Source organism: Dryobates pubescens, chromosome 40 (genome assembly GCF_014839835.1).
Source record: "Dryobates pubescens isolate bDryPub1 chromosome 40, bDryPub1.pri, whole genome shotgun sequence".
NCBI lineage: Eukaryota > Metazoa > Chordata > Aves > Piciformes > Picidae > Dryobates > Dryobates pubescens.
Genome location: NC_071651.1, coordinates 249,258 through 274,426, shown reverse-complemented (window position 1 = coordinate 274,426; position 25,169 = coordinate 249,258). Strand labels below are relative to the sequence as shown.

The window sequence follows — 25,169 nt, the reverse complement described above, 5'->3', positions numbered from 1 at the left end:
GCAAGAGCTCAGCCCCACGGGGAGGGCTCAGCCCCACGGGGAGGGTCGGGACCCACGGGGAGGGCTCAGCCCCACGGGGAGGGCTCAGCCCCACGGGGAGGGTCGGGACCCACGGGGAGGGCTCAGCCCCACGGGGAGGGTCGGGACCCACGGGGAGGGCTCAGCCCCACGGGGAGGGTCGGGCCCCACGGGGAGGGCTCAGCCCCACCGCGATGCTCGTCCCAATAAAAGCTGCATTCCCCCCCGCCCGTGTCCGAGCCTCCGTGTCGGCCATGCTGGGCGTGGCCGTGGGCAGCCGCCATGATGGGTGTGGCGGGGGAGCCTCCATGGTGGGTATGGCCGGTCCCACGGGCAGCAGATCCCGGTGCTACCGGGCCCGGGACGAGCCCTGCCCGCCGCGGTAATGCGGCTCGTCCCTGTGCCTCGGGCTGAGCCCGGCCGCCGCTCAGCCACCGGCACCGGCGGGCACGGAAGCAGCGGAGGCTGCCCTGCCCCTAGCCAAGATGGCGGCGCCCTGAGGCAAGATGGCGCCGCGCGGCGGAGAGCGCTCCGAGCCGGCAAGATGGCGCCGCTCGCGGCCGCTTCGGCGCGCCTCGCGCTGACGTCAGACGCACTTCCGGTGAGTATCCGGAAGCGTCGCCGTCCATGGAAGCGGCCGGGCCGCGGCGGAGCCGCCGGAGCCTCCGCGCCCGGGGATGGTGAGGCCGCGGCGGCCGCTCCGGGAGCGGTACCGCCTGTTTGGGGCGGGGGTGGGACCGCGGGAGGCGTCGTCCGGGGGCGGGGGTTGGATCTGGGCCTTCCTCGGGCTGGGGGCTTTGTCCGGAGGCCGCCGCTGGGCTCTGCGCTCCCCCCCGCCCGTGACCCCTGTCCCCTCCTCGGGTCCCTCCTGTAGCCGCCGCTGTGCCCCGGGCCCTCCGCTGCGTCCCGTGTGCCTCTTCCTCCTCCTCCATCCCCGCCGTGTACCCTCGCTTGGCCCCGGCGCGTCCCAGCGGGACCCCCCCGAGGCTCAGAGTCTCCCCAGGAGCCGCAGTGGGGCTGCCCGAAGGGTCCCGGCTGCCCCCAGGAGCTGACCCGCGGGACCCTCCTCTCCCCTGTGCCCCCTCCCCAAGAGGTGCTGCCCTCCGGACTGATGGCGTCGGGCGCGACGAGCCGCTCCGAGGACGAGGAGTCGCTGGCGGGGCAGAAGCGAGGCTCGGCCCAGGCCTCGGGCGCCATCCCCAAGCGCCGCAGCTCCTCCAGGTACGGCCGGGTTGGGCACGGGGGGGGCTGAGCCCGGCCCGGGGGGGCGCAGCAGGGCTCGGAGCCGGCCGTTTCCCGCAGGTTCATCAAGAGGAAGAAGTTTGACGATGAGTTGGTAGAGAGCAGCCTGGCCAAGTCCTCCAGCAGGGCCAAGGGCAGCGGGGGGGTCGAGCCGGGGCGCTGCTCGGGCAGCGAACCCTCCTCCAGCGAGAAGAAGAAGGTGAGAGGCACGGCGAGGACAGGCGGGGTGGGGGCTGGGGGAGCAGCTCAGAACCCCCTCCCCCTCCTTCCCACCGCCCTTCTCTGTATCCTCCCAGGTCTCCAAGTCGGTGTCCACCCCGGTGGCCCCCAGCCCGGTGCCGGCCCCCAGCTTGGCCAAGCGGATGAAGAAGAGCAAACAGCCTCTGCAGGTGACCAAGGACCTGGGCCGCTGGAAGCCTGCCGACGACCTGCTGCTCATCAACGCCGTGCTGCAGGTACTCGCCCTTAGGGGGCGCTGCTGCCTTTGAAGGGGGAAGGAAGGGAAAGGAAGGTGTCGAGGGAGCCCCCCGGGGGCCTCTTCCCCCTCCTTTTGGGGTGGGGTCTCCTGCAGACCAACGACCTGAGCTCGGTGCACCTGGGGGTGAAGTTCAGCTGCCGCTTCACGCTGCGGGAGATCCAGGAGCGCTGGTACGCGCTGCTCTACGACCCCATCATCTCCAAGTGAGCCTGGCAGGGCTGGGCAGGGGGCTTGGGGGGTCCCTGGGGGGGGCTCTCACAGTGCTTTACTGTCCCCTCCCTCCCCCCTGCCAGGCTGGCCTGCCAGGCCATGAGGCAGCTGCACCCCGAGGCCATCGCTGCCATCCAGAGCAAAGTCCTCTTCAGCAAGGCCGAGGAGCAGCTGCTCAGCAAGGTGGCATCGGTGAGGGGAGGGCTTGGCAGGGAGCCCCCCAGGGCTTCTCGAGGGGCTGGGGGTGGCTTTGGGGCCCAGGGGTTGGCTTTGGTGCCCAGGGGCTCCCTCTCTGCCCTCCCTCCCCCCAGGCCAGCCAGCCCAGCCTGGACACCTTCCAGGAGCTGCTCCATAAGCACCCAGAGGTTTTCTACCCTTCCCGCACGGCCAAGGCGCTGCAGCTGCACTGGCAGCTCATGAAGCAATACTTCCTGCTGGAGGATCAGACTGGTGAGCCCCAGGGGGGCTCCCCCCGGCCCCCTCTGGGCCCTGGCCCCCTCCCCAGCCCCCTCACTCCCCTCCTCCTCCTTCCAGTGCAGCCTCTGCCCAAGGGGGACCAAGTGCTGAACTTCTCAGACGCTGAGGAGATGCTGGACGACAGCAAACTGAAGTGAGGAGGTTTGGGGTGCTGGGGAGGGGGCACAGGGGGCACAGGTCAGGCTCAGGCCTGCCCCAGCTCATCAGCAATGACCTCAGCAGGGCAGGGCAGGGATTGGCTCCCTGGGATGGGCGCTGGGGGAGGGCACAGCTGCAATCCTGGGGGTCAGGTTTGGGGCCCTCGCTCCAAGGGGTTGCAGCAGGGCCAGGGCTGGGCAGGGAAGCTGGGGAAGGGTCTGGAGAAGTTGTGAGGAGCAGCTGGGGGAGCTGGGGGGGGGTCGAGGCTGGAGGAGGGGAGGCTGAGGGGAGAGCTCCTGGAGGGGGGGCTGGAGCCAAGGGGGGGCTGAGACCTCTTGCCCTGAGGGATGGGACAGGAGGAGGTGGCCCCAGGGGAGGTTCAGGTTGGCCATGAGGACCAATTTCTGCCCCTTGAGGGGTGGCCAGGGGGCAGTGGGGGAGCCCCCAGCCCTGCAGGGGTCCCCAAGCCCGGGGGCTGGGGGCTGGGGGCTGCCCTCCAGGCTCCCTCCCACCCCAAGCCCTTCCCCTTGCCCCTGGCAGGGACGTGCGGGACGAGGTCCTGGAGCACGGTGAGTCCGGCCCACAGCCTCCTGGGCAGCCCAAGGCGCTGGGGAGAGCCCCAGGGCCGCCCCCACCCCCCAGAACTGGGGCTGAGGGCGGGGGCTGGGTGCCCCCCACCCACCCTGCCCTCCCCCCTGCCCTCCCCCCTGCCCCCCTGCCCCTGCCAGAGCTGACCGTGGCCGACCGGCGCCAGAAGAGGGAGATCCGGCAGCTGGAGCAGGAGCTGCACAAGTGGCAGGTTCTGGTTGACAGCATCACAGGTGAGGGGGGAGGGCTTGGGCTGGGGGCTCTGTCTGTCCCCCCCACACCTGTCTGTCTGTCTGTCTGTGTCCCCCCCAACCCCTCCCCCCCTTCCCCCCAGGGATGAGCTCCCCAGACTTCGACAGCCAGACGCTGGCCGTGCTGCGGGGCCGCATGGTTCGCTACCTGATGCGCTCCAGGGAGGTCTGTGCCTGAGGGGCTTCTGCCCCCTCCCCAGCACCAACAGAGCTCCCCCAGCCCCCCTTGGGGCCTCCCCCTCCCCCCCCAGCCCCTTCTCCTCTCCCCTCCCCCCCAGATCACACTGGGCAGAGCCACCAAGGACAACCAAATCGATGTGGACCTGGCGCTGGAGGGCCCTGCCTGGAAGATCTCTCGCAAGCAGGGTTAGGGCTGGGGGCTATGGGGGAGGGTCTGGGGGGGCTGTGAGGGTCTGGGGGGGTCTCTGAGGGTCTGGGGTCTCCTCTCCTCACCCCATTTTCCCCCTCCCCCCCCCCGCCAGGAGTCATCAAGCTGAAGAACAACGGAGAGTTCTTCATCGCCAACGAGGGCAGGAGGCCGATCTACATCGACGGCTGCCCGGTCCTGGGGGGCAACAAGTGGAAGCTCAACAACAACTCAGTGGTGGAGGTAAGGCCCTGGGGGGGGGGAGGGGGCTCCTGGGGGGGGGCTGAGTGGTCTTTGGGGGGTGCTGGACCCCCCCCTTTTCACCCCTTTGCCCCCCCAGATCGCCAGCCTCCGCTTCGTCTTCCTCATCAACCAGGACCTCATTGCCCTGATCAAGGCCGAGGCTGCCAAGCTGACTCAGCAGTGAGCGGCCTGGGGGGGGGCTGGGGGGGGGGGGCAGGGGGCTTGGGAGCTGCCCCCTCCCTCCCCAGCTCCCAGACCCCCCCCCCCCCTTTGCCACTGCAACCCTTCCCCCCTGCCCCCAGCCCTCCTTTCCCGGGGGGTTGGGCTCCCCCCTGCCAATAAAGTGTTTGATTGCCTCCCCCCCTCCCAGCACTTGGGGGTCCCTGGGGCTGGGGGGGACCCCCTTGGGGGGGGGGGCAGGACCCCCCCCATCTCCTCTCCCTGTGGTCTGGGCCTGCTGGGGGGGGGCTGGAGAGCAGTGAGGGAGGGGCAGGAGGCAGCGCTGGGGCCAGGACCCCCCCCCGGAGCTGGGGGGGCAGAGACCCCCGGGGGGGGGGCTGACACCATCCCCCCCTCCCCCCCCCCCCCATAGCCACCTAAAGCCCCCCCCGAGGGCTTCCTGGATGCCCCCCCCCAGGCCCCCCCCTCCCCAGCCCCATTCTGGGCTGGGTGGAGCCGGATCCGGGCCCCGGGGGGGGGGGGGCGGGGGGGGCTTTGTCCCTGTCAGGAACTATCGCGATAGTGGCAGTGCCCAGAGGCTTTATTCAGGCCCCAGAGGCCCCCCCGGGGGTCAGTGCTGGATATGGGGGGGGGGGGGCCGGGGGGGGAGGGGGGGACAGGGGGGGGAGGGGCAGGGTCTGAAAGTGCCCAAAGGAAAGGGCCAAAAAATGGGGGGGGGGGAAATGGGGAGGGGGCAGGAGAGGGGGGGGCAGGAGTTGGGGGGGGGGGGTCTGGATTCCTGCCTGTCCCCAGAAACTGGGGGGGGGGATAGCTGCCCCCTCCCCCTTCCCCCTCCTCACTGCCAGCAGGAGGAAAGGGGGGGCTGGGGGGGGGGCCGATGGAAATGGGGACCCCGGGAGGGGGGCTGCTGAACCTGGGGGAGGAGAAATTGGAGGGGGGGAGGAGGGAAGAGACCCCCCCCAAAAATGGCACCAAGAGGCAGTGTTGTAAACTCTCCCTGGGAGCTGGGGGGGGTCCCCAGTTCGGAGGGGGGGTCCCCAGTTGGGGGGGGGGTCCCCAATTCTGAGGGGGGGTCCCCAGTTCGGGGGGGGGGGTCCCAGGGTCTTGGCAGGCCCCAGAATGCTGAAGGGGTCTCAGTTTTTGGGGGGGGGGTCCCCACAGTCTGAGGGGCAGCCCCCAGTCATGGAGGGGGGTCCCAAAGTCCTGGGGGTGTCCTACACTCCGGGGGGGGGTCCCCTGGTTTTGGGGGGGGGTCCCAGAGCCCCGGGGGGGCTCTCAGCAGCTGGCTCCCTCCTGCCGACTGGCCCTGGGCCGCCGCGGGGGCCGGGGGCCTGGGGCTGGGGAGGGGTCCCCGGGGGAGGGGGCTCCGCGGGGGGCGTGGCCGGGGGGGGGCTCTGCTGCCGGCTGCCGCTGGGGCCCGGCCCTGGCCTGGGCCTGCCCCCGGGGGGGCGCTGGGGCTGCCCCCGGGGGGCTGCTGCTGGCCTCCTGCTGCCCTGCAAGAGAGAGGAACCAGGTGGCACCGGGGGGGGGCCCCGGGGGGGGCCCGGGGGGCACCGGGGGGGGGGTCTCGGGGGGGGGCACGGGGGGGGGGGCACCAGGGACGGGTCCCGGGGGGGGGGCACCAGGGAAGGGTCCCGGGGGGGGGCACCAGGGAAGGGTCCCGGGGGGGGCACCAGGGAAGGGTCCCGGGGGGGGGCACCGGGGAAGGGTCCTGGGGGGGGCACCGGGGAAGGGTCCCGGGGGGGGGCACCAGGGAAGGCTCTTCCACCCCAGGCCCCCTCCAGCCTCTCCTTGGGGTCCTCCCCCCCCAGCCCCCCACTGACCTCTGGCTGGGTGGAGGCCTCCAGGGAGGCCGAAGGCTTCTTGCTGCAGGCAGCAGTGGAGGCCGGGGGGGAGGCTGCGGGGGGGGCGCTGGGGGGGGCCGGGGGGGCTGCGGGGGCTGCGGTTGGAGTAGCTGCTCCTGGGGTGGGAGACTGCGGGGGGGGGGGGCACCGGGGTGGGCAGGGGGCAGCTGGCAGCCTCCCCCCCCCCCCCCCCCCCCCAGGGCTGGCAGTGCCAAGGGCAGGGGGGGGACAGCAGCTGAGCTGCTGCCTGGCAGGGGAGAGCTTGGCACCAAGGGGCCCCCAGCCCCTCCCTGACCTCCCCCAGCCCCTCCCTGACCTCCCCCAGCCCCTCCCTGACCCCCCCCCCAGCCCCTCCCTGACCCCATCCTGTACCCCCAGCCCCTCCCTGCCCCCCTCCCCAGCCCCTCCCTGACCCCCCAGCCCCTCCCTGACCCCCCCCAGCCCCTCCCTGACCCCCCCCCAGCCCCTCCCTGACCCCCCCCCGCCCCTCCCTGACCTCCCCCAGCCCCTCCCTGACCCCCCCCAGCCCCTCCCTGACCCCCCCAGCCCCTCCCTGCCCCCCTCCCCAGCCCCTCCCTGCCCCCCTCCCCAGCCCCTCCCTGACCCCCACCCAGCCCCTCCCTGACCCCCCCCATCCCCCTCCATCCCTAGCCCCCTCCTCCCTGCCCCCCTCCCCAGCCCTTTTATCCCCATCCTGTCCCCCCCAGACCCTCTGACCTCATCCTGCCCCCCACAGCCCTCCCAGCCCCCTCCTAACTCCCCGACCCCCCCCCAGCCTTTCCAGCCCCCCTCTAATCCCCCCCAGCCCCCTCCTCCCTTGTCCCCTCCTCCCTGACCCCCCCAAGCCCTTCTACCCCCATCCTGCTCCCCCCAGCCCTTCCAGCCCCCCTTCTACTCCCTCCCAGCCCCTTCCTGCCCCCCTAGCCCCTCTGACCCCATCCTCTACCCCCCCATCCCCCTCCCCCCAGCCCTTCTGCCGCCCCCCAGCCCCTTCCCCAGCCCCCTCCCCCGCTCACCCTGCCCGAAGGCTGCGATGCTTCTCTTCAGCCCCTCCAGCTCGCAGCTGAACTTGGCCACCCTGCTCAGCTCCTCATCGTACTTCCTCTCACTCACAAAATGCTGCTCAGGAAGAGGAGGGTCCCCCCCCCCCAATAAAAATCAAGCAGAGACCCCAGGGATGGAGCTGGGACCCCCCCCCAGGCGCTGGGACCCCCAACCCCTCAGCTGCGTCCCCAGCAGCCAGCTCGGAGCCGCTGGAGGAGAGGAGGGAAGGGGAAGGGAGAGGCTGGAGGCTCCCAGAGGGCTTCTCCAGGGCTCCCTCCCTGGAGGCTGCAGCCCAGGGAGGGGGAGAGGGAAGGTTTGGGGTTCACCTGGAGGGGAGGGGGGCCAGGGAATTGGGGGGGGGGGTGGGGAAGGGGAGCTGGAAGATGATTGAGGTCCAAGCTCCAGGAGGGTGGAAAGGTCCTGGAGGCTCAGCCAGGGCCAAGCTCTTAGGGGGGGCTGGAAAGGACCTTCCAGGGCTGGGTTGGAGCTTGAAGCTCAGCCAGTTCCAAGCCCAGGGCAGAGCCCATGGCAGGGGGCTTGGAACTGGCTGAGCTTCAAGGAGGGTTGGTTTGGGACCCCTTTGGGGGCTGTTCAACCCCCACCTTGATATCAGCTCTGAGCTCCACCAGCTGCTCCTCTGCCATCCTCCCAGCCACCTCTGTCAGCTTCTTGAGGGCCTCTGCTTTCTTCTGCCTGCTCCCCAGGATCTCCACTGAGGGACACAAAACCCAGCTGCAGGCTGGCAGCAGCAGGGCCAAGCTCTTCCCCTCCCCTCCCCCCAACCCCAAGGACCTCCCCTCGAGGCCAGGCTTGGGACCACTGGAGGTCAATTCTTCTCCTCTTGGGGGCTTGGGGCAGGAGGTCTCCCTTCAGCCTCCTCTTCTCCAGGCTGGGTACCCCCCAGGGCCCTCAGCTGCTCCTCACAAGCTCTGCAGCCCCTTCCCCTTCCCCCCACTCCAGCTCCTTCCCCTTCCCCCCTCCCTTCCAGCCCCTTCCCCTTCCCCTTCCCCTCCAGCTCCTGCCCCTTCCCTTCCAGCCCCTTCCCCTTCCCCTCCAGCCCCTTCCCCTCTCCCTCCCTCCAGCCCCTTTCCCCCCCTCAGTATCCCTCTGGGCCCTCACCCTCCCAGCTGTGCCCTCCCCACTGCCCACTCCCTGCCCCTGCTGCCTGCCCCCTGCCACCCTGGGCCCCCCCTGGCTGCCAACCACCCTCCCTCCCTCCCCTCCCTGCCCAGGTCCTTCCCAGCTTCCCTGCCCCAACCCTGGAGCGCTCCTGGGGGCGGTGGGAGGCAGCCCTGGAGCTTGGGGACCCTCAGGGCCACCCCCAGCTGGGTGGAAGAGTTCCCAAGGGGAGCTGAGGGCCAGCAGGAGGAGGGGGGCAGGAGGTCAGAGCCTTACTTGCTTCTGCCTTGACCTTGTCCATCTCAGCCAGCAAGGTGACCTCCCTGTCCATCAGGCTGCAGGAGGCAGCAGAGTGAGAGGCAGAGCTCCAGAGAGCAGCAGGAAGCTGCTGCTGGAGCAGGCAGGGGAAGGGGACAGCAGCAGGGGGCAGCTGGGACCTGCCAGGTGCCAGGGAGGTGCCAGGGCTGTGCCAGGCTGCCAGCTCCCAGCCCCAGCTCTTGTTCTGCACCCCCCAAGGAGCTGCTGCAGGCTTGGCCTGGGCCTGGTGCTGGGGCCAGAGCCAAAGGCAGCTGGGGAAGGGGGCAGGGGGGGAAGCCACAGAGCTGCTGGGCCCAGAGGAAGGGAGGAGGAGGAGGAGGAGGAGGAAGGGCTGGGGAGAGCCAGGGGCAGGGCCCCAGCAGCACCCTGGGGACCTGACCCCTCCTGGGCAGTGCTGCTCAGGGCTGGCCCCCAGCCCTGCCCTGTGCCATGAGTGTGTCTCCCCCTCCCCAGCCCCCCCAGGCCTCCTCTCCCTTCCCTGCTCCTCCCTTCCAGGGGCATCCAGAACCTTCCCTGGCCCTGCCCAGCCCCAGGGCTGCCCCCAGCCCCGTGGCAGTGCCACGAGTGGCTGCCTGCAGAGCCCTGGGCACGACCAGGCCTGCAATTGGCAGCCCCCAGCCTTTGATTCTCTCTTTCTGGTTGGGAGGGGGGGGACAAAAAGCCTCTTCAAAGCCAAATCTCCTAATTAGAGCCAAAGCTCCTGGGGGGGAGAGCAGAAAGCAGCTGCAAAGCAGCCTCAGAGCTGCTCCCCCCCAGCAGCAGCAGGCTCAGTGCCACCAGACTGCCACCCCCCCAGCAGCAGCTCTGCCTCCCCAGACCCCTCCCCTCTGCCTTCCCAGGGCAAGGTTTGGTCCTGCTTTGGCTCCCCCCACCCCCAAGGCCAGGGGTGACCCCCCCCAGCGTGGGCAGGTGGAGGAAGAGGAGGATGGAGGCCGGAGAGGAGGAAGGAGTTGATGGCAGGGAGGGGAGGGAGGCACTGGGGAGGGTCCCAAGCCCTGGCAGGGGTCTCAAGGTCTCTTCTGTGCCCCCCAGGGGGAAAAGGCAGCTGCCCTGTGCCCCCCCCTGCCCCAGCAGCTCCACCTTGGCTCAAAGGCCACCAACCAGCCCCACCTTGGGGACAAGGAAGTGGCAGCTCCTGAGGTGGCACCACGGGGAGCCAGCATCCTGCTGGGCTGCTCCCAAGCTGCTGCTTGCCAGAGGAGGCTGCTGCTGGTGGCCCTGGGCCAGGCACAGCCTGAACCCACCCCTGGCACAGCCCAGGTGGGAGCCTGGCACAGCCTGGACCCACCCCTGGCACAGCCCTGCCCCAGCTGCCCTCCCCAGGCCCAGCTCAAGCCCCCCCCAAGCCTGGGGGCGGTGCCAGGGAGCCCAAGGCTGCTCCCATAGCCTGGGCACCGGCCCTGGGCAGCAGCAGCTGGCACTGACCTGAGCCCAAGGCTGCTCCCACAGCCTGGGCACCGGCCCTGGGCAGCAGCAGCTGGCACTGACCTGAGCCCAAGGCTGCTCCCACAGCCTGGGCAGCAGCAGCTGGCACTGACCTGCTCTGCAGCTCGGCAAAGGCCTTCTTCATCCTCCTGAGGGAGGCCTCCACCTCCTCCCGGAGCAGTGCCCGGAGCCGCGCCAGGGACACCGCACAGCGCTGCAGGTCCTTGACCGAGCGCTCGATGCTGCAGCCTGGGGGCAGAGGGCTGGCTCAGGGCACCAGGGGCACCCAGGGCACCCAGGGGCACCCAGGGGCACCCAGAGCTGAGCTCAGGGCACAAGGGGCACCCAGGGCTCAGCTCAGCCCCCCAGGGGCTGCCCACAGCCCCCCAGGCCTTGGGGGGGAAAGGAGCTCCAAGATCAGCCAGTTCCTGCCTCCCTTCCTCCTCCTCTTCTCCCTCTCCCCCAGCACTTGGAACTGGCTGACCTTCCCAGCTCCCAGCCCCTTCCCTCCCCCACCTCTCCTGCAGCCCCTTTCAAGCTCCTGGGAGGCTGTTGTGAGGTCCCCCTGGAGCCTTCCTCCTGCCCAGGAGCTGCTGCCCTCAGCCTCACCCCTGCCCTGCGAGCTGCAGTGGCCTCCTGCCAAGCTGCAGTCGCTGCTGGCTGCCTCCTGACAGCTCTGCAGGCAGCCAGGGCTGAAGTGGCAGCAGCTCAGCTGCCCAGGCTGGGGTCAGCCAGGGGGCTGCAAGGTCCTAACTGTCCCCAGCTGTTAGTGTGAGGAGCTCAGGAAGGGGGGGGGGGGAGGGGAAGGCAAGAGGAGGGGGAGGGGAAGCAGGGGAGGGGGAGGGGAAGCAGGGGAGGGGGAGGGGAAGCAGGGGAGGGGGAGGGGAAGCAGAGCCAAAGGAGGTTGTCACTTCTGTCACTTCTGTCCCTGCTGTCCCTGCTCAGCAGCAGAGGCTCTCCCCAGCTCCTGGCCTCTCAACAAGTTGTCAGCAGAGAGGAGAAGCTGCCCCCAGGCTGGGGGGGGATGGAGAGAGGCAGGGCCCTGCCCCCCCTGCCCCCTCTCACAGCCTCTGGGGGCTCAGCTGCTGCTGCTGCTGCTGCAGGGCTGGCAGCTGGGAGAGATGCTGAGCGCTGGGGGAGAGGCAGGAGGGAGGAGGAGGAGGGGAGAGGAAGGGAGGCAGGGGTGGAAGGGGAGAGAAAGGAAGCAGAAGGGAGGCAGGAGGAGGAGGAAGGGAGAGGAAAGGAGGCAGGAGGAAGAGGAAAGGAAAGGAAGGGAGGCAGGAGGGAGAGGAAGGGAGGCAGGGGGGAGGCAGGCAGGGGCCGAGCCGCCGGGGCAGGGGCGGGGGCAGGGGGCCGCGGGGGCGGGGCAGGGGGCCGCGGGGGGGGGCCCCGGGGGGGGGGCAGGGGGGGCCTCTCCTTACCAAGCTTCCTGGCGGCAGGGCCGGGGGCGGCGGCCGGGGGCAGGGCCGGGGCGGGGCCGGGCGGCGGCCGGGGGGCGCCGCGGGGCTGCGGCCGGCGGCAGGGAGGGCTCTGGGGGGGGGGCAGGGGGGGGTCAGAGCCTGTGCTGCCCCTCCCCGGGGCAGGCCCTGCTGTAGAGAAGCAGAAACTGCTGTGACTGGGGGGCGCCAGGGGGCGCCAGGGACCACCCCCACCCCCCACCCCCCCCCGTGGGCTGCTGCTGCCCCGCAGGACCCCCCCGGGGCAGGGGGCGCAGGGGGGGGCCGGGAGGGGCCGGGGAGCTTGGAGCCCCTGCAGTCCAACCCTCAGCTCCGGGAGCCCCCCCCCCGGGGCTGCAGCCCCCAGCACTGCCCCCGGGGCAGCCTGGGCCAGGCCTGGGGCAGCCTCCAGGGGCAGCAATTGTTCCCCAGGGCCAAGCTGAGCCCCCCCCGGGGTCTCCCTGAGGCCACCCCCCCTGGATCTGAGCCTCAGGAGCCGAGGCCAAGCCCCCTCCCCCCCGGCCCCAGCCTCCTCAGGCAGCTGTGGGGAGCCAGGAGGTCTCCCCCCAGCCTCCTCTGGCCCAGGCTGAGCATCCCCAGACCCTCCCCCAACTTCCCTGCCCCCCTCTGCCCCCTCCCCACTCCAAGGCAGGCACTGAGGGGGCCTCAAAGCTGGCCCCCACCCCTCCAGCTGTGCCCTCCCCACTGCCCACCTCCCAATCCCTTCCCCTCTCTCATTCCCTCACCAGGCTTGGGAGCTGCCCCCAACCCATGGCTGGTGCCCCCCACCCACCCCCCCAAGAGGTTCAAGCAGCAGGACTGACCTGCTCTGGCTGGCACAGCTGGCACAGCTGGCAGCTCTCCCTCCTCCAGCTCCCTGGCATCGATGGAGAGGGCATCCAGGCCTTCACTGAGGGACTCCATGGACTCAGTGTCCTGGGCACAGCCATTGAGATGGAAGCCATTGAGGCCAACCCTCTCCTCCTGGGCCCCCCCCAGCCCCTCCTGGCTGCTCTTCCCTGGCTGCTTGGAGCCCCTGCTGCCCTCTGCTGCTGCCTTGGCCTTGCTCTTCTTCTTCTTGTTCTGCAGGGGAAGGGCACAGGGAGGAGGGGAAGGGTTAGGAGGAGGGCAGAGGCTGATGGGGTGGGGGTGGAAGGGGCCTGCCCAGGGCAGGGGGCTTGCAGCTGGCTGAGCTTCAAGGTCCCTTCCCCCCCAACCCCAGGGCAGAGGCTCTGCAGCCTCAGCTCATCTTGGTGCCCCCCCCCCAGACCCTCTCCAGCAGCTCCTCCCTGTGCTGCTGGCCCCAGAGCTGGGCAGGGGGCTGCAGCTGAGGGCTGGGCAGAGCAGGGCCCAGGGGGAAGTTCCCTTCCCTGCTCTGGATGCAGCTCCTGGAGGCCACTTTTAACTCCCAGCCCTTCCCTGCTGCTTCTCAGGCACTCAGCAGGAGCTCTCCTGGTGGGGAGCAGCTGCCTGTGACCCCCAGCACCAGGCAGGGCACTTCTGGGGGTGCTGGGGGCCAGGTGGCAGCTCCCAGGCTGCTGTGCCCAGCTCAGAGCCCAGCCCAGGGGTCCCTGGGTGCCTTTGTTCCCCCCTTCCCTGCTGCACTTTGCTGCTTCTCAGGCACTCCAAAGGACCTTTCCTGGTGGGGAGCAGCTGCCTGTGACCCCCAGCACCGAGCAGATCCCTTTGGAGCTGCTGCTGGCAGCTCCCAGGCTGCTGTGCCCAGCCCAGAGCCCAGCCCAGGGGCTCCTGGGTGCCTTTTTTCCCCTCCCCCCCCTCCCCTCCCCTCCCTTTTGCTGCTTTCCAGCTCTTCAGGAGAGCCTTCTGCAGGCACTGAAGGATTTGCTTCCTCCCCCAGTGGCTCTCAGCCAGCAGCAGAATATCAAATGCTGAAACTCAGCCACAAGAAAGAGGCCCTCAGGAAAAAAAAAAGCCTCAGGAAGGCCTTTGCTGAACCCTTCCCCCCCCGAGGGGAGAGGCAAGAAAGGAGGGCAGGAAAAATCCCTCCTGTTTGGCCTTTTTTTTGTGCCCTTTTCCCCTGCTCTGTGAGTGACAGAGATGGAGCTGCAGGGAGCCCTGCAGCCCCACAGCCCCACAGCCCCACAGCCCCACAGCCCCTCGGCTCCAGAGGCTGCTGGGGAGAGCAGGGCCAAGGGCAGCCCGGGGCTGGGGGCTGGGGAGGGGGGGAAAGGGAGGGGAGGGGAGGGAAGGGGAGGGGAGGGGGGGGAAGGGAGGGAAGGGGAGGGGAGGGGGGGGAAAGGGAGGGGGGAAAAGGGAGGGGAGGGGAGGGGGGAAAAGGGAGGGGAGGGGAGGGGGGAAAAGGGAGGGGAGGGGAGGGGGGAAAAGGGAGGGGAGGGGAGGGGGGAAAAGGGAGGGGAGGGGAGGGGGGAAAAGGGAGGGGAGGGGAGGGGGGAAAAGGGAGGGGAGGGGAGGGGGGAAAAGGGAGGGGAGGGGAGGGGGGAAAAGGGAGGGGAGGGGAGGGGGAAAAGGGAGGGGAGGGGAGGGGGGAAAAGGGAGGGGAGGGGAGGGGGGAAAAGGGAGGGGAGGGGAGGGGGGAAAAGGGAGGGGAGGGGAGGGGGGAAAAGGGAGGGGAGGGGAGGGGGGAAAAGGGAGGGGAGGGGAGGGGGGAAAAGGGAGGGGAGGGGGCTCAGGGGGGCAGTAGGGGGGCAGTTCAGGGAGGGGGGCAGTAGGGGGGCAGTTCAGGCAGGGAGGGCTCAGGGGGGCAGTTCAGGCAGGCTGCAGGGGGGCAGCAGCCCTGCTAAGGCCATCAGGACACCTCCCCAGGGGTCTCTGCCTGCTGTTCCCACCCCAACCCCCTGGGACTCTGCCCCCCCAGCCCCCCCAGGCTGCAGCTGGAGGCCTTTACCTTCTTCCTGCCTGTCACCGTCCACTCCTTCAGCACCTCGCTGGCATTGCCTGCAAGAGGAGTCCCCAGCAGGGGGTGAGGGACCCCCGGGACCACCCCCCCCGCCCCCTGCCAGGCTCAGCAAGGCCCTGCCAGGGCCGGCCTGGGGCAGCACAGAGGAGGGGCAGAGCCCTGGGGCAGTCGAGGGCTGGGAGGTGGAACCCAGCTGCAGCCCCCAGGCCCCTGCCCAGACATCTCCCCCCGGGGCAGGCTGCCCAGGGCCCCAAACCTCCCCCAGCTGAGGAGGCTCTGAGCCTCCACCCTGAGCTCCCCAACCCCTCCCTGGCCACTGCCCGGAGCTCCTCCATGGCAGCCTGGCCCTGGGCTGCCCTCCTGACCCTCTGCAGCTCCCTGGTGCCCCCCAGGAGTGACCTCCATGGGAGCCTGGCCCTGGGCTGCCCTCCTGGTGCCCTGCAGCTCCCTGGTGCCCCCCAGGAGTGACCTCCATGGGAGCCTGGCCCTGGGCTGCCCTCCTGGTGCCCTGCAGCTCCCTGGTGCCCCCCAGGAGCTCCTCCATGGCAGCCTGGCCCTGGGCTGCCCTCCTGGTGCCCTGCAGCTCCCTGGTGCCCCCCAGGAGTGACCTCCATGGGAGCCTGGCCCTGGGCTGCCCTCCAGAGCCCTTCCCTGGCTCCGAGGCTCTGCTGCTGCCGGCTGGGCAGGGGGCAGGGGCGGGGCCGGGCCGGGGGGGCGGCGCCAGGGGCCCGGGGGGGGGGGGCGGCGCCAGGGGCCCGGGGGGGGGGCGGCGCCAGGGGCCCGGGGGGGGGGGCGGCGCCAGGGGCCCGGGGGGGGGGGCGGCGCCAGGGGCCCGGGGGGGGGGGCGGCGCCAGGGGCCCGGGGGGGGGGGCGGCGCCAGGGGCCCGGGGGGGGGGGCGGCGCCAGGGGCCCGGGGGGGGGGGCGGCGCCAGGGGCCCGGGGGGGGGGGCGGCGCCAGGGGCCCGGGGGGGGGGGGCGGCACCAGGGCCCCGGGGGGGGGGGGCGGCGCCAGGGGCCCGGGGGGGCGGCGCCAGGGGGCCCGGGGGGCGGCGCCAGGGGGCCCGGGGGGCGGCGCCAGGGCCCCGGGGGGCGGCGCCAGGGGCCCGGGGGGGGCGGCGCCAGGGGCCCGGGGGGGCGGCGCCAGGGGCCCGGGGGGGCGGCGCCAGGGGCCCGGGGGGGCGGCGCCAGGGGCCCGGGGGGGCGGCGCCAGGGGCCCGGGGGGGCGGCGCCAGGGGCCCCGGGGGGCGGCGCCAGGGGCCCCGGGGGGGCGGCGCCAGGGGCCCGGGGGGCGGCGCCAGGGCCCCGGGGGGCGGCGCCAGGGCCGCAGTTACCTTCCATGAAGGCCTGCACCGTCCTGGCCACGCAGTTGTCGAAGTGCTGCAGCACCAGCACGATCTCAGTGTTGCTGCGGTTGGGGACGATGGCTCTGACCGCTCCGATCTGCCAGGGGGCACAGCCGTGCCAGGGGGCACAGCCCTGCCAAGGGCGCAGCCCCTGGGGCTCTGCCAACCCCCCCCAGCCCACCCACACCCTCCTCACGTCGCCCTCTGAGGAGCTGCCCTGGCACGGCCCAGGGTGGCTCCTGGCACAGCTGTGGAGAGCCTGGCACGGCCCAGGGCGGCTCCTGGCACGGCTGTGGAGAGCCTGGCACGGCCCAGAGGAGCTCCTGGCACAGCTGTGGAGAGCCTGGCACGGCCCAGAGGAGCTCCTGGCACAGCTGTGGAGAGCCTGGCACGGCCCAGAGGAGCTCCTGGCACAGCTATGGAGAGCCTGGCACGGCCCAGAGGAGCTCCTGGCACAGCTATGGAGAGCCTGGCACGGCCCAGAGGAGCTCCTGGCACAGCTGTGGAGAGCCTGGCACGGCCCAGGGCGGCTCCTGGCACAGCTGTGGAGAGCCTGGCACAGCCCAGAGGAGCTCCTGGCACAGCTGTGGAGAGCCTGGCACGGCCCAGGGCGGCTCCTGGCACAGCTAAGGAGCCCCTGGCACAGCCCAGGGTGTGGCAGCAGCTGGCAGAGGGCAGCTGGCTGCCAGCCTCTGCCAGCTGCCAGCCCCAGCAGGGCTGCAGCCCAGGCCCTGGGCAGGTTACCTTCTCCTTCATGTTCTCAAAGCTCCCTCCCGGGGCCAGCACTGCCTTGGACTGCACATCGAAGACAACAGCTGAGGGCTCTGGGGGGGAGGAGGAGGAGGAGGAGGAAGCTCTGTGAGAAGCAGCAGGGGAGGGCTGCAGGGAGGCCATGGCCTGGGCTGGGCTCCCCAAGCCCCTCAAGCCCACCCCCACCCCACCCCCAGGCTGCCTTCCCCAGGCCAGGGCTGGAGATGGCCTCAGGCTGCAGCAGGCTCAGAGCTCCCTGCCCAGGGCTGCAGCTGGAGGCTCCTGCAGGACCCTTCCAAGCCAGGCCAAAGACCCTGCCCAGGGCTGAGCCCTGCCCAGGGCTGGCCCCAGCTCCCTGACCACAGCTGGCCCCAAGGCTGCCCTCCAGCTGCCACATCTGGCCCCAAGGCTGCCCTCCAGCTGCCACATCTGGCCCCAAGGCTGCCCTCCAGCTGCCACATCTGGCCCCAAGGCTGCCCCTCCAGCTGCCACATCTGGCCCCAAGGCTCCCCCTCCAGCTGCCACATCTGGCCCAGGCTCCCCCTCCAGCTGCCACATCTGGCCCCAAGGCTGCCCCTCCAGCTCCCACATCTGGCCCAGGCTGCCCCTCCAGCTGCCACATCTGGCCCCAAGGCTGCCCTCCAGCTGCCACATCTGGCCCAGGCTCCCCTCCAGCTCTGCCCCCAAGGCTCCAGCAAAGCCTCCCCAGAACAAAAGCTCTCAGGAGGCTGAGGCCAGGCCCAGCCTGAGCCCAGAGGCCTTCAATTATTAATTAGCAGGCAGAGCAAACACAAAAAAGGAGGCAGGCAGCCCCCTCCCCCTCCCCCTCCCCCCCAGCTCTGGCATTAATGCTCCACAGGCAGCAAATGGAAGCTTCCCCTCCCTGGGCTGGAGCTGCTTGACCCCAGAGCAGCCTCAGCACCTCCCAGGAGATGGCAGGGGGGGAAAAGAGAGAGGGGAAAGGGAGGGGGAGGGGGAGGGAAGCAGCAGCTGAGCTCCAGGGGAAGCTCTCTGCCTGCCTGGGAAGGATTTCAGGTTGGCCTCAGCTGGAAGGAGAGGGCCAGGGAGAGGGTTCCCCACTGCCCCCCCAGCCTCGGGCAGGATGTGGCCCAGGGAGGGCAGGGAAGGCTCAGGGGGCTGAGGCCCAAAGCCCTGGGGGGGCCTCAGGGTGGTGCTGGGGGGGGAGCAGAGGACTGGGGGGGGTTGGAGCAGCCCAGCAGCAGGCCCTGGCCCCTGGGCAGCCTGGGCCAGGCCTGGGCCAGCCTCAGGGGGCAGAAATTGTTCCTCAGGGCCAAGCTGAGCCCCCCCCGGGGGCAGCCTGAGGCCATCTCCCCCTGGGAGCAGAACCCAGGCCCCCCCCGGCCCCAGCCTCCCCCCAGGGAGCTGTGGGGAGCCAGGAGGTCTTCCTCAGCCTCCTCTGCCCCAGGCTGAGCATCCCCAGCCCCCTCAGCTGCTCCTCACAAGCCCTCCAGACCCTTCCCCTCCCCCTCCAGACCCTTCCCCTCCCCCTCCAGACCCTTCCCCTCCCCCTCCAGACCCTTCCCCTCCTTCCTTATCCTTCCCTGGCCCTGCCCCAGCCTCTCAACATCCTCCTGGGAGTGTCCCAGCCACAGAGCGAGGAGGAGGAGGAGGAGGAGGAGGAGGAGGAGGAAGAGGAGGAGGAAGAGGAGGAGGAGGAAAGGTTAAGCTGGGGTCAGAGGTTCCTGGAGTGAGCTGGGCTGGAAGGGAGCTCAAAGCTCAGCCAGCTCCAAGCCCCTGCCATGCCCTGGGACCCCAGCCCCAGCCTGGCCTGGCCCCCCCCAGGGCTGGGAGCAGCCACAACCCCCCCTGGGAGCGACCTGTGCCAGTGCCAACAACCCCCTCCCCCCCCAGCCCCCAACCCACCTCCTCTCCCCCTGGCCCCCTCCCCAGCCCCCCCGGGGTGGTTCCTGCCCTGCCCTGCGCCCCCCCAGGGCCAAGGTTTCAGCTGCCTGAGGGCTCCCAGAGCCTGCTTGGCTCTCCCCTTGCAGCCCAGCCCCAGCCAGAGCCTCACCAACCCCCCCGGGGGGGTCCCGGGGGGGCTCCGGGGGGGTCCCAGGAGCTAAGGAGCTGCCAAGTGCCGGCAGAGGAGCCTGGGGAGAGCCAATTGACCCTTCCCCAGCCGCGGATCGATGGAGCTCTGCTGCCTGCCGCTGCCTCCCCCTCCCCCTCCCCCTCCCCCTCCCCTCCCCCTCCTCTCACCTCTGCTGCTTTGCTTTTTAGCCATGGAGGAGGCCGGCAGGGGGTGGAGGAAGAGCAGAATCCTGCCCCGAGGGCGGCACAGGAGGCAGCCAGGAGCTGGGGGGGGGCAAAAGCCTCTCCCTGCTGCCAGGGCTGGGGGGGAGCAGGCTCCAAGGAAAGGCCTCCACAGGGGCCAGGGGCTGGGAGCTGCTCAGCTGCTGCAGGGAGGAGAGAAAAGCAAAGCAAAGGCCAAGGGAGGTCAGGGAGCTGCTGCTGGAGAGGCCCTTGGCAGCCCCCAGCCCCCCCAGGCTGTCCTCCCAGCCCCTGGCACCACCCCTGGCACCAGCCCCCCAGCCCCCTGGCACCACCCCTGGCACCAGCCCCTGGCACCAGCCCCCCAGCCCCTGGCACCACCCCTGGCACCAGCCCCTGGCACCAGCCCCTGGCACCAGCCTCCCACCTTCCTGGCACCACCCCTGGCACCAGCCCCCCAGCCCCTGGCACCACCCCTGGCACCAGCCTCCCACCCCCCTGGCACCAGCCCCTGGCACCAGCCCCTGGCACCAGCCCCTGGCACCAGCCCCTGGCACCAGCCTGCCCTGCTCAGGTTTGGTTTCTACCTGCTCAGAGTCCTGAGGGCAGAGCTGCTGCCAGCTTCAGCTCCCTGAGCCCAAGCCCCCCAGGCCCCCCCAGCTCTGGGAGCCCCCCAGGGGGTGTGGGGGTGCCCAGGGCCTGGCAGCAGCAGCAGCAGCTCCGACCCTGAGCTCTCCAGCTCCAGCCTGCCCCAGCTGAGCCCAGCCCAAGCTTCACCTCCCAGGGCAGGGCTGTGGCCTAAGTCCAGCTGCCAAGGAACCTCCTGGGCACCTCCCAGGGCAGCTCAGGGCCAGGGCAAAGCAACCAAACTCAAACCACCCCCAGAGATGCCTCAGGATCCTGGGGGGGCTCTGAGGCTCGGGGGGAGGGCAGAGAGGGGCTGCAGCCTGCTCCCCTCCCCCCCCCCCCCAGCTGCCTCCAAGTGAGTGTCTGAAAGGCTTCAAAAAGGCTTCAGAGCAACCCAGAAAGGACTCAAAACACAACCCAGGGAACAAAGGGAAGCTTCAAACCCACCTGGAAGGAAAGGAAAGAGACCCAAAAGAGATCCCTGGGCAGCAGAGGAGGAGGGAAAAGGAACCAAGAGATCCCTGGGCAGCAGAGGAGGAGGGAAAAAGGGAACCAAGAGATCCCTGAGCAGCAGAGGAGGAGGGAAAAAGGGAACCAAGAGATCCCTGAGCAGCAGAGGAGGAGGGAAAAAGGAACCAAGAGATCCCTGAGCAGCACAGGAGGAGGGAAAAGGAACCAAGGGATCCCTGAGCAGCAGAGGAGGAGGAAGAAAGGGAACCAAGAGATCCCTGAGCAGCAGAGGAGGAGGGAAAAAGGGAACCAAGAGATCCCTGAGCAGCACAGGAGGAGGGAAAAGGAACCAAGGGATCCCTGAGCAGCAGAGGAGGAGGAAGAAAGGGAACCAAGAGATCCCTGAGCAGCAGAGGAGGAGGGAAAAGGAACCAAGGGATCCCTGAGCAGCAGAGGAGGAGGAAGAAGGGAATCAAGGGATCCCTGGGCAGTTGGTGCTGTTCTTGTCTAGACAGAGCCTTCAGGGGCTCCACAGCTTCCCTGCTCGGGGGAAGGGGGAAGGGGGCTCTGGGGGCTGCTCCTGCTGGGCTGCCCAAGCTGGGCAGAGCCTGCAGCAGCTCCTGGGGGCAGCAGCTCCTTTCCCACCCCCTGCTGGAGCCACCCCAGAGGCAATCCCTGCCCAGAGCCAGCCCCAAAGCCAGGCCCTGGGGTGGGCTTCCCCTTCCCAAAGGAATCCCCCAGGGAACTGCTCTGGATCCAGGGAACCTGACTCAATCCCCAGGACTTGGGGAGCTCTCCCCCCCTCCCCTTTATCCCCCCCAAGCCTCTTCCCCCAACCCCCACCTCAATTCCAGGGTTTGGGAATTCCCCCCCTCCCCCTCTTCCTTTCCCCCCCCCCAGTGTGGAGGTTTGCTCCACCCCCAGCCCCTCCCATTCCCAGAGCCCCTTCCCCATCCCAGCACATCCCTGGGAAGCACTGAGCAGCACCCTGGATAAATCCTGGATGGGGAGGGGAGGGGGAGGGAGGGTTTGAGGTGGGGGAAGACAATTTGAGGAGGAGCAAGGGGGAGGGGACTGGAGGGAGGAATTTGAGGCGGGGGGAGGTTGCTCTCCCCGGGGGGGAGCTCTCTCCTTTAGCCTCAGCCATAATTCGCTGTCTGTATTCCAGCTCCTTCCTCACCCTCCCAACTCATTTAATGCAGAGCACGACTGGGCAGGGGGCTGCTCGACCCCCACCCCCTCCTCCCACCCCCCTCATCCTCCCTCCCCCCCCCCTCCCCCACCCCTTTGGCCTCGATTCGCAACACAAAAGAGGAGGAAGCAGCCAGAAGGGCTGGAGGGGGACGGCACAAACCCTGCCCTGAGGATGCTCCCAAGCCTCCCTCCCAGCTGAAGCCTCCTTCCCACCTCCCCAGGAAGAGCCTGGAAGCTTCCCCAGGCCCCAGAGGTTCGGTGCCAGAGCTGCCCTCGGCCCCCAGCCTGCTGCCAGCTGCTGCTCTGCCCCCGGCCCAGCAGGGTCCTGCTGCTGCCACCGCTCCGTGGCGCCCCCCGCAGCCAGGAGCTGCCAGAGCAAACCCTGCTGCCCCTTCCCGAGCCTCCAGAGCCCCAAACCACCTGGGTTTGGGGCTGGGCTCCAAGGTGCTGCAGAGCCCCAGGGTGACTCTGGGGGCTCAGCATCTGCCCCAGCTCCGGAGGGGAGAGGCAGCAGCTGAAGCTCTCCAACAGCAGAGGGACTCCAAGAAGCTGCAGGCCTGGGCTCTGGCAGGAGGCTGCAGCAGGTCCCACGGGGAGCTGCCTGCCTCTTGTTCCAGCTTCACCTCCCTCAGCACACAAAAGCCTCACACAGAAGCTTTTGTTCCTCCTCTGGCAGCTCCAACTCCTCTCCTGGCCTGCTGACAGCAGGAGCTCAGCTGCACCCCCGAGCAGGGGCCCGGGGAGGTCAAGCACACGTGGAAGCCCCCCCTTGAAAGGGGCTTTCTCCCCTCTCTGAACCCAGCCCCAGCTGCCCTCTTCACCCCCTCGGCCCCGCGGGGGGGACCCCCCACAACCTCTCAGCGCCGGAGCTGGCTCAGGAAGCTGAGCACCGAAGCCCAGCAGCAGCGAGGAGGAGGCAGAAGAGCAGAGCCCAGGAGCTGGAAGCCACCTCCTGACTTACTGCTGGTTGGCTTCTGCCGGGAGAAGATCCCCAGGGGAGAAAGCGGAGGGGGGGCTGAAGCCAGGAGGTCAAACACAGCCCCCCCAGGGCCCGAGGAGAATCCTTCCTCAGGTCATTTGTTTGGCTTCGAAAGGCACCGAGCCAGGGCCCCCCCTGCCCCTGGGAAGCAGGAGCTGGGGGTGGGCACAGGAGGGAGAGGCCCGGGGGGGAGGCCGCGGCCGAGCAGGGCTGGGGATGAGCCCCGACGTACATCAGGGGGTCCCGAGGGTCGCTCACCCCTGGCCCCGCACTCCCACAGCCCTCCGGCGCTGCCCCCCGCCCCCTGTGCCCCCGGAGCCTCCCCACAAGAGCCTCTGCCCCCCAACCCCTCGCAAGGCTCCTGCGTGCCCCTGCCCCTCGGCAGCCGCCTCTCGACCTCCCCTGGCCCACGCAGGACCCCCTCAGCTCCCCACACGAGGCCTCCCTGCCCCTTCCACCCCTCGCCAGGCCCCTCGGAGCCCCCTCCCCTCGCCCCGGCATGGCCCCCGGGCCCCGCGCCGGTCCCGGGGCGCCCCGCACTCACCGGCCACGGCGGTGGGACCCTACCCCCGCCCGGGCCCGCCCGTTCCCCCCCTCCCCCCTCACCTCCAGCGGCCGCGATGCACCGGGGAGGGGGTGGCGGCGGCGGCCCGGCAGGAGCCCTCCGGCGGCTGCAACCAATTGGCGACGCGGCGACCGCTCGGCAGCCAATGGCAACGCGAGATCGCCGCCATCATGCCCGCCCCTCCGAGAGGATTTCGCCAATGAAAGGGCGGGAAAGGTTCGACTTGGCCCGCCCTCCTTCCGCCGCCAGCCATTCAGATGAGCCCTTAGGGGGCGGGCTGAGTGGCTCTGGCCAGTGAGAAACGCGTCGCGGAGAGAAGAGGTGGCGTACCGCCAGCCAATGGCGAAGCTGCCCAACGGCCGCTACGGCGAAGCTCCGCCCGCTCCCTCCTCCGACGCACAAGAAGGGCGTGACCGATCCCGCCCCTGAGAGCCAATCGGATTCTGCAGCGTCCAGGTGGGCGGGGAGACGCGAGCCGAACGTGGACGGAAACTGCCGAGAGCCACCGCCCTGCTGCGGAAACACCCGAGTGCGCTCCGGGCGCGGCCGAAGATGAGGGGAACTGAGATCCGTGTTCGGCGGTTCGAGTCCCCGCTCCGCACTCACCGCCCCCGGTGAGGCTCCCCCGAGCGACACCGCCGAGGCTACCGGGCGTGCCAGTGCTGGTGGCCTCCTTGTCCGGTGCAGCGTAGAGTTTTGCATAACCCCCTGCAGCGGGTGGCACCATCCCCGTGCAATGGGTGACCCCAGCCCCGTGCAGCGGGTGGCACCATGCCCATGCAATGGGTGGCACCAGTCCCCTCCACGCCTCTGTGACACCCCTGGGTGACACTTTTCCCGGGGGCCCGGTGCTCCCCGGGCTCTGCCGCGCGGTCCCCTGCTACCCGTTGCACCGAGAGGAGAAACAAAGCCATGGAGAGAGGGAAACTCCTGTTGACACCCCCCGGCCCCACTCTCGGTCCCCGCTGTCACCCCCCAGCAGCCCTCCGGGGTCCTGCCAGCTCCTCGTAGGCCTCCTGCAGCTCTATGAATCGTCTCTCAGCCTCCTCGGCCCGGTGCCGGTTGTGGTCCGGGTGCCAAAGCTTCACCAGCTCCCGGTAGCTCCGGTGCACGTCCTCGGTGGAGGAGCCAGAAGGGAGACCCAGGACCTGGGGGCGAGAGAGCTGTGATGTGGGGACCCTGCTGGGGCACCCCCGGTGCCATGCATGGGGTTGTGTGTGTGCCCTCAGAGGGGACCCCAACATGGGGGGGTGTCCCCACAAGGTATAGGGGCAGCCAAAAGCCACCACAGCATCCCACCCCAGCACCCATCCCCCCCAGCACCCATCCCCAGCACCCATCCCACCCCAGCCTCCCCCTCCACGCTGGGCACCCAGCACCGCACCCTCACCTCATATGCCCACTGCTGCCTCTCGCTCCAGCTGCTCTGTCTGAAGCTGGCACCGCTCTCCCGTGCAGGATTGGTGCTGAGGATGCCCAGCACCTCTGCCAGGAGCCAGAAGGGACGGAGGGGCAGAAGCAGGAGCTCGATGGCAGCACGGGGCAGGGCCAGGAGGGTGCCCAGCGCCCCGGCGGCCCCGCAGAACCCCCGGCAGACCAGCGGGGTGGTGAATGCCAGGCATGCCAGCCCCAGGTGGTAGAGGCGGGTGGGCAGCCCCGGCCGCGGCATCCCGCGGGGTTTGTAGCGCCGGTGGCGCTGGGCAGCGACGCTGGCGGCCACGCTGACGGGCAGCAGTGCCAGCACCCTGCCCTTCAAGAGGAGGGAGGTGAGGAAGGCTGCTGCCAGGGTGCTGGGGGGCTCTGTCATCTCGTTGCCCACCCAAGAGACCAGCAGCACCCCCAGCCCCACGGCCAGGGGCTGTGCCAACAGTGCTGGCACCCAGGGCAGCCCCAGCGCCGCCACCAAGCCGAAATACATCCCCACTGCCACTTGCCCTGCCAGGCGCACGGGGCTGAAGGCTGGCACAGCGCCGCTGTGGTCGGTGGGCACCGCAGTCCCGTTGGCAGCGGCCACCCAGCCGGGGAGGTGCCAGAAATCCCAGAGCCAGGCACCGCCAAAGCCGCCCAGGGTCAGCATCCAGAGCAGTGCGTGGCTGTCCCTGCCCAGGTAGAGGTGGTGCAGCCCCAGCGGCCCCCCCAGTGCCCACAGCCCGTAGGCCACCAGCAGCCTCTTGGCCATCCTCCGCCCGGCCACGCCGAGCACTTCAACGGCGCCGCCCAGGGGGGCACCGCCCCGGTGGGCACCGGTCCGGCCCCCGGCGCCAGCACCCTGCGGGAGGGACACCGAGATCAGGGCTAGCAGTGTGCCCCCAGCCGGGGCCAGACCCTCCAGTCACCCCTGTGCCCACCCAGGGGCACTGTGAGCCCACCCGAGGTGCCATGTGGCCACCTATAGCCAGGGTGTGCCCACCCAGCTTCCATTCGCCCACCCGGGGCTGGCCCATCCCCACCCAGCACTCTGAGTGCCCACCCAGATCCCTCGATGCCCACCCGGCGTCCCACACGCCCACCCAGATCCAAGCTGTGCCCACCTGTGGTCCCACGCACCCACCCAGGACTGGTCCACGCTCCCCCCCCCCCTCCAGGGTTCCCCAACCCCACCCAGAAACTTCTCAGCCCCGCCAGGGTCCCCAGAGCCCACCCTGGGCTGGTGCCCTCCCTACAACCCCCACAGCCCCCCACAGCCCCCCCGCCGGTGCGGCTCCAGCCCTCCCTGACCCACCTGGCCCCAGCCGCTCCCGGTGGCACCGCTCCCCCCGGCAGACTTTGCCCC

At 70.5% G+C, this 25,169-nt stretch overlaps 3 protein-coding genes across 3 annotated transcripts; 1 reads left to right on the top strand and 2 right to left on the bottom strand.

Annotated features, from left to right (window-relative positions):
• Nucleotides 1–622: 622 nt before the first annotated feature.
• Nucleotides 623–4,211, top strand: MCRS1 (microspherule protein 1). The gene is made up of 14 exons (XM_054177411.1): nucleotides 623–698; nucleotides 1,110–1,239; nucleotides 1,321–1,459; nucleotides 1,557–1,715; nucleotides 1,832–1,941; nucleotides 2,032–2,140; nucleotides 2,260–2,398; nucleotides 2,483–2,558; nucleotides 3,104–3,132; nucleotides 3,292–3,384; nucleotides 3,486–3,568; nucleotides 3,681–3,768; nucleotides 3,885–4,012; nucleotides 4,110–4,211. The coding sequence occupies exons 2-14, from the start codon at nucleotides 1,130–1,132 to the stop codon at nucleotides 4,194–4,196; spliced, it is 1,350 nt and encodes a 449-aa protein (XP_054033386.1). The 5' UTR covers nucleotides 623–698; nucleotides 1,110–1,129; the 3' UTR covers nucleotides 4,197–4,211.
• Nucleotides 4,212–5,406: 1,195 nt separating this feature from the next.
• On the bottom strand, nucleotides 5,407–18,664 carry SPATS2 (spermatogenesis associated serine rich 2). Its single transcript, XM_054177329.1, is given in 13 exon segments — nucleotides 5,407–5,685; nucleotides 6,016–6,130; nucleotides 6,132–6,165; nucleotides 7,053–7,155; nucleotides 7,683–7,792; nucleotides 8,476–8,534; nucleotides 10,056–10,191; nucleotides 11,364–11,472; nucleotides 12,228–12,461; nucleotides 14,245–14,294; nucleotides 15,588–15,696; nucleotides 16,344–16,423; nucleotides 18,570–18,664. Coding segments are annotated over 13 exon segments (1,443 nt in total). The 5' UTR covers nucleotides 18,595–18,664.
• A 4,687-nt stretch (nucleotides 18,665–23,351) lies between these two features.
• DNAJC22 (DnaJ heat shock protein family (Hsp40) member C22) lies at nucleotides 23,352–24,575 on the bottom strand. The gene is made up of 2 exons (XM_054177492.1): nucleotides 23,787–24,575; nucleotides 23,352–23,544 (listed from the first exon to the last, which is right to left on the bottom strand). Exons 1-2 carry the CDS (start codon nucleotides 24,573–24,575, stop codon nucleotides 23,365–23,367), a joined length of 969 nt encoding a protein of 322 aa, XP_054033467.1. The 3' UTR covers nucleotides 23,352–23,364.
• Nucleotides 24,576–25,169: the final 594 nt, after the last annotated feature.

Bases quoted from the DNA above. Each gene is read 5' to 3' on its own strand.
- DNAJC22 (XM_054177492.1), bottom strand. From the start codon at position 24,575: ATGGCCAAGAGGCTGCTGGTGGCCTACGGGCTGTGGGCACTGGGGGGG. The intron at 23,545-23,786 runs GTGAGGGTGCGG...TCTCGCCCCCAG, and splicing joins GGCAGCAGTGGGCATATGAG to GTCCTGGGTCTCCCTTCTGG.
- MCRS1 (XM_054177411.1), top strand. From the start codon at position 1,130: ATGGCGTCGGGCGCGACGAGCCGCTCCGAGGACGAGGAGTCGCTGGCG. The intron at 1,460-1,556 runs GTGAGAGGCACG...GTATCCTCCCAG, and splicing joins CCTCCAGCGAGAAGAAGAAG to GTCTCCAAGTCGGTGTCCAC. The intron at 2,559-3,103 runs GTGAGGAGGTTT...TGCCCCTGGCAG, and splicing joins CTGGACGACAGCAAACTGAA to GGACGTGCGGGACGAGGTCC.